The following is a 6,591-nucleotide window of genomic DNA, read 5'->3' on the forward strand; positions in this document are numbered from 1 at the left end:
GCATGCAGCACCACCACTCCCTAGCTGTGTAATGATAGTATTAGGGTGTGTTTGGTTTGGCTTTTGCCCCCTAATATAAAAGCCAAAAGCCAACCAAAGGGCTGGATCCAGGAAGCAGCTTTTTCTAAAAGCCGACTTTCTCGTAGTGCAAAACTGAAAGCACCCCTAGACCTGCTTTTAGTGGCTTTTGGATGGAACTGTGAAAACATATATCGAAGAAATTTTAACGACTTTTAGTGGTTTCCACCAAACGATTTTTAGCTTTTTAACAGCACACAGCCTACAACAGCTTTTTTCACAGCTCACAGCCCACAGCAACTTTTTCCACAGCCACAGCCCAACCAAACAGACCCTTAGAATGATGATGCAATTTACATGTATAACGTACGATCATGCATGTATGTAAGAATGATGATGGAGTGGGAGGTTGCAACAAGCAAAGCGGAATAGAGCTCTGGCATGCAGCTAGCTTATTATTACCCTTCATGCATGTATATTGATGCAGGTTTCTATATATATCATATTTTTCATAATGTTCTATAGGATCAGAGAGTGTCGTACCCTCCGCTGACTCAAATACTCAATCCATCATGAGATGAAATCGAAATGAATATGAGCTCCTTCCAATAAAAGACTGGACATGAACAAAATCAGCAGCTAGCAGTCCCTAACAAACTGCTCCTATTCCATGGACGTACGTACGCGGTGGATACTTGCTAGCTCCCGGACGGTAATTACTAGTCGGCAGCTCGACCTGAAACATGTACGTACGGCGCCTGAAGAACGAAGGGCATCGATCATATCGATGAGATGCATTACTACAGTGAACGTAGAGTTGATTGATCTGCCCAGACAAAACACCAGTCACGGGCTCCAAGAACACAGGAAGGCAGCCAATGGGATGGAGCTAGTCCCCACATGGACCGGACATCGGAGGCGTGGTCATTCGGCTCTCCCTCCCAAGACTCCCAACAAACACCGCGTGCCGATACACTGCCCCGGCCGCCCGTCGCTCTCACCGTGACCGTGGCCCGTGGGATCGACGGGGAGACAGGTTTAGGTCACGTATTTCTATATTTTATATAATAAACAAGTACATTTTATGATAAGTAAGTAATATATATCCATTCTAAAATAGTAGTCGTTTTAAGGAATTAGTGGGTTCGTACAATTGTTGATACATGTGTTTTATATATGTGTCTACATTTATCATTATCCATTTGAATATAGACATAAAAACTAGAATTTAAAACGACTACTATTTTAGAACGGAGGGAAAAATACTTTAAAGATATTTTATCTTTCTATGTAATAAACATTTATCTCTCAAAATGAATGGCGACGGAATAGGTCCTCCACCATTGTCACATGTCTCCTTTTGTGCTCGTGCCGCCCGCGCACCTCCATCTTTAATGGGAGGATTTAGGGTTCAAAATTGGGATTTGCAATGACACTGTTATTCAATACATCATTACCACTCCTTTACTCCAATGTTGTTGTGGATTCGACCTGCATCAAGTCGGCATGCACGTCCCCTAGCTTTACTGAATAGTCCTACAGGATATGCATCTTTTCTGACCACTAAATCAAGAAGCATAATATGTGATCCACTTTAAACCCATGGTTTAGTAGATCTATTCAATCTCTATTGAATTCTCACTGCCAGATGCATGTTGCAGATTGATTTCTATGGTCAGTTGCTTGTTATAAATTCATATGTGTAAATCCAGTGCATTAAATCATGTTGACTTGCCCTTTTAATAGATCTAATCTATTACTTTTTATTCTATACAAAGGGTGAAACCTCCACATTAAATGTTGTTTGTTTTGGTAATTGAGTGATAATTTAGGTGTTAATTATGTGTTTATGTTAAGACACATAAGTGATTAGTCTATACATACACTAATATGAGCTACTTGAGCCATGGTGGTGGAGTGGCTTGGTTATATTGATGTGCTCAATGTGTGTAATGAAGGAGCTCATCGTGTATGAGATGTAATATTTTGTCATGTGACCGGGTGGAGAAAATGAAGAGACATGGCTTGACTAAGATTTACTGGGTTGCTAGTGTAAAGAGAAAGTCAGAGGCCCAAGTGCGATGAACCATGTGACGATGCACCTAGAGCGAGGACTTGGCGTTGATGGATATATGCCATAGTGAAGAGCAAACGAAGTTGAGATAAATGAACCAATAAATCCATGCAATGACATGAGGTGTATCATATCTATAAAGGGAGATCAAGCTAGGTGTTGATTTATTTATTGATCAAGTGGCCTAATGAAGAATGATGGAGTAACTTCATGCTATATGCAATGACCAAAGATGTATGATTGGCTATACTGTAAATGATCATTATTCATCATTTGATAAAGGATGATGGAAGAACTTCATGTTATGTTCAATGATCAAAGATAACATGGTTGGATACACTATGGATGACCATTGTTCTTCATTTCATGAAGGGTCGTGGAGGAACTTCATGCAATGTACAATGATCAAAGATAGCATGGTTAGCTACATTATTGAAATGATAATTGTTCTCATTTGTTGATGGAGGAACTTTATGCTATATGCAATGACTATAGGTGGTGTGGTTGGCTACAATAATGGATGAATCATTGTTCATCATTTGTTGATAGAGGTTGATGCTTGTGTAGCATCACTGTTTGACGAGATAAAATGGAATGTGCATGGAAAAGGTATGACTTGTAGGACATTTCATTTCATCAAAGGTTGTATAGAGAAATGCATGGTCAGGTTTAGGATAGATGGTCGTACTATTAAGAGGGGCAAATTTATTTGGTCATCTAGTGTCACTTGAGCGATCTAACATTGTATATAATGCTAGGATCAAGTGGTGATTGAAAGTTCAGATAAAAACCTTGAAAATGCAAACTAAGGCTTAAAAGTGTTGATCACCCTGTGTGAGATCATTTGTAGATGGCATACTTCAGAAAGAGGTTTGATGGTATGCTCTTGTCTAACATTTAGTTATTTAGATTAGAAATAATGGTTGATTCATTGTGTTTTGGACCAATTATTCAAGTTGGTTATGTATCCCTTTGGATAAGCTATCCGATAAGCCCAAGATCATCAACATTGGTGTTCAGATAGGGAAGTTATGACTAGTTTTTGTTGGATCAAAAATTCTAACCACCTCACCAGTTTTCTAAACCATGATATTTTGGTGATGTTTCCCTCCCACCTCGTAAATTCCAAGGTAGGTAGTGGGTGTGTACGTTTCAACCCATTTGATCGACCGTTGGGTTGTACATAGCCACCCCAAAACTTATGAAATGGCAAGGCCAAAAATTCTTAGGTGGGGGATAAAAACCCTAATGGCAAGTGTTTTTTCTCTCTCTATAAATAGAGAGGATGGTCATGTTAGTTGTTAGAGCTAGTGGCGAAGGGGACTTTGTGTCCAAGTTTTAAGTGTAGTGCCCTCCAACTCACTCATGACCGATAGTGTTTGTGCTCTATAATGATTGAGTGTTCCTAGTGTATTGCGTTGAGAGATTACATCAAGTGGCACTACATGATTGAGATGCAAGCAAATGGTGCTTCTTACACTTGGAGGTCAGCACCTCTTATATGGCTTGGTGACTTATGGTCTCCATCGTAAAGCCTGTGTGATGGTTGTGCATGGCTCTAAAGAAGGATTTGTGAGGGGTGTTATGCTTATCCCATATGAGATTGTGAAGAGTAACTCTAGTTAAGGGAGGTGCAAAGAGTGTCATGTGGCCCAACAAGATCAAAGTGCTAGAGGTCTTGTGAGCACTACCTTTGGCAGAGAGAGTGATCTTGTTTGATCAGCGCTAGAAAGAGGTTCGGTGGCAACCTTGGGCTTGCTTCAATATGTATTAAGTGGTTAGCGAACCATCAAACTTTGAGATAAAAATCATCATGTCAAAGTGTCGTCATCATCTAGTTGGTTTGTAATTCCTCTCATTAGCTTGTATTTACTTGTTCATATACTTATGCTAGTGAGTATTTTGTTTCTTTTGTGTAATTAGTTTATCATGTAGTAAAATAGTTTCTCTCTTGATAGTTAGCTTATGTAGCTAATTATCTTATATTAGCTTGTGTAGCTAAGTAGTTGTATCTCTCACTAGTAGAGATCTTATCATCGATGACGTTCGTATTGCGTCACTGCATGTGTATATATCGTCACAGAGTAAGGTTTGTGACGAATTTGTGACGAGTTCGATTTGGTCATAGGGGTCGCGTCACATTTGTTGTGTTGTGACGGACTACTCAGTTTCGTCATCGATGTGTATACATTCTGTGACGAAAGGCGCGTTGTCATGGAAGTGAATGCATTATATGACGATCAGTTGTGGTCATAGAGGAAGGCACTTTTCCGTCATAATTCGTCGTCTGCCCGAGCAAACTGACGGCGTTGTTAACGCCGTTTGGTTGCTGTGACGGTACGGTATCGTCACAGATAGAGCCGTGGTTTGGTCATTACCAGCCGTTTGGAAGGTGCTGATGCGTATGACGTCAGCGCTGACGTGGCAGCTGACGTCACCGCTGACGTAACGCTGACGTGGCTAGTACAGTGGCAGCTGACGTGTCATATGTTTTATTATATGCCACCAGTTTGGTCACAGATGTGCAGAGAATAATTTTATTGGAAATTGCAAAATATACTAGAACAGAGGAATGAGCACACAATTCCATATTCCATAGATGAATACAACTAGTATTCCAGTGCGCATACAAACTAAGTGGACAACACTAAACTCAGTTCATAGCATCACCACTTGAGTTCACATTTCAGTTGAGTTTGCACAAACATAACAGCATATAATCAAAAGTTGACACCCACGAGCAACTAGAGTTTTTGGGTACCCTCATGTCAAAGAACAGGCCAAAAACAGCAGCTCTGACTAGCAGCCCTCATGTCGAAGAAGAGTTACCATGCAAGGACAAGAGCTTCTTGATGAGCACATTGGTCTCCTCCATCTCCTTGCTGTTCTTCTCTGTTATCTTCTTGTACTCCTCCAACTCCCTTTGTGTCCTCGCCTGTTGTTCCTCAGCTTCTTCACATTTCTTCCTGAGCTGGTCGAGTTCACCTTGAACAGCAGCCGTCGCTTCAACTGCAAGTTGTTCCCGAAGCTCACTATGATTTGATGATGAAGCCTTGGAGGTTGCCGATGTTTTGATGCCGACGCTTTTCAGGAATTGGTGTGAGCTGCTCTGGGACAGCACCTTCGACACAAGGTGCACACTGGATGCTGGCATCTCACCTTCAGCAACAGGTTCAGCCCTCAAAGCCTCCATATGAGACTGAAATATCATGGACAGAAACAGTTACATGTTATTGCTAATGAGCAACAGCAAGATGCTGACAATAATGTGAAAATAGTGACTTTCATTTCTAGTGCACGGGTCCTACAAGGCATTAACAAAGACTATGAAAAATAGACTGACAGACTCTAAAAGCTATACATTTGATGGCAAATTATAGCAGATTATAGCAGTTACAAATTATAGCATATTTGCTTAAAAGCTATACATTTGATGGCAAATTAAAAGCTATACATTTGAAAGACTCTATAAATAGACTATGAAAAATAATGTGAAAACAGTTACAAATTATAGCAGATTTGCTTAACAAAGACTCTAAAACCTATACATTTCTAGTGCACGGGTCCTACAAAAAATAGACTATGATATTTACTTTCATTTCAGAAATTTGATGGCAGACAAATGGCAGACAAAATAGACTATGATCGGAACTCCCCTGGGATGGGACAAGCGATCTCACTCATCGATCTCACTCCCCTTCGTTCCATCGACCCACAGCCAGCCTCCCTCATATGATCTCATAAAAATTACACTAAATAAAGAAAACAAATGAACTTACAAGTGCTTCTCTTGCCGGTTCACTCAGGCCACGTTTGGAGCTGGTATGACATGTCTTGAAGGCGTCCACCGCATCTAGTTCTTCAGTCTGATCTAAGCTGGGTTCTTCTCGGTTTCTCTTCTGCTTCTGTTTCGTGGATAAACAATCACAGCGAAGTTTGCTCAGATCAAATGCAATAGAAGTTGAGTGCAAAAGTGCAGGTAGTAGTACAAGGTAATAGTTACTTACATATGCATGTAAGTGTGCCACATAGCAGCGAGAACCCGTAGCCTGATGAAACTTGACTTGACTGCGGTTCTGCTTGTTCTTTTCACTTATTTCCTACAAGAGAATGAACATGTCAGATTAGATCATAGGTTCAATATGCGAAGATCCTTTGCAAACGTATAGTGAAAGAACAATATATGACAAGATACCCATACCATGTTCTTTGGATCAGACCACTTTGCAACTAATGCCCTCCACTGTTCATCAGTCATGTAAGATACATGAGAAGTTGTGCTAATCTCATTTGCAGGTACACCATTGAAGTATTTCTGCTTGAGCCGATAACGCTGGTTTTTTACCGCAGAGCGTAGCATATCGGTGCAAGCTTCCTTTGTTGCCTTGTCCTCAGTGTTAACAGACAAGCGCCCCTATGCATATGACAATTCCATAGTTAGTCAATTCAGGTTAAGCAGTATACAAGTGAATCATAGAATCAGTAATGCACTTACATTT

General features: G+C 40.5%; 1 protein-coding gene across 1 annotated transcript; it reads right to left on the reverse strand.

Moving 5' to 3' along the window:
* Positions 1 to 4,665: 4,665 nt before the first annotated feature.
* LOC118473401 (uncharacterized) lies at positions 4,666 to 5,916 on the reverse strand. The gene is made up of 2 exons (XM_035962689.1): positions 5,872 to 5,916; positions 4,666 to 5,291 (listed from the first exon to the last, which is right to left on the reverse strand). Exon 2 carries the CDS (start codon positions 5,283 to 5,285, stop codon positions 4,902 to 4,904), a length of 384 nt encoding a protein of 127 aa, XP_035818582.1. The 5' UTR covers positions 5,286 to 5,291; positions 5,872 to 5,916; the 3' UTR covers positions 4,666 to 4,901.
* Between the last annotated feature and the right edge of the window lie 675 nt (positions 5,917 to 6,591).

The sequence above is a fragment of the Zea mays genome, chromosome 9 (assembly GCF_902167145.1).
Source record: "Zea mays cultivar B73 chromosome 9, Zm-B73-REFERENCE-NAM-5.0, whole genome shotgun sequence".
Taxonomy (NCBI): Eukaryota; Viridiplantae; Streptophyta; class Magnoliopsida; order Poales; family Poaceae; genus Zea; species Zea mays.

Excerpts from the sequence above, each read along its gene's own strand:
- LOC118473401 (XM_035962689.1), bottom strand. The coding sequence starts at position 5,285 with ATGGAGGCTTTGAGGGCTGAACCTGTTGCTGAAGGTGAGATGCCAGCA.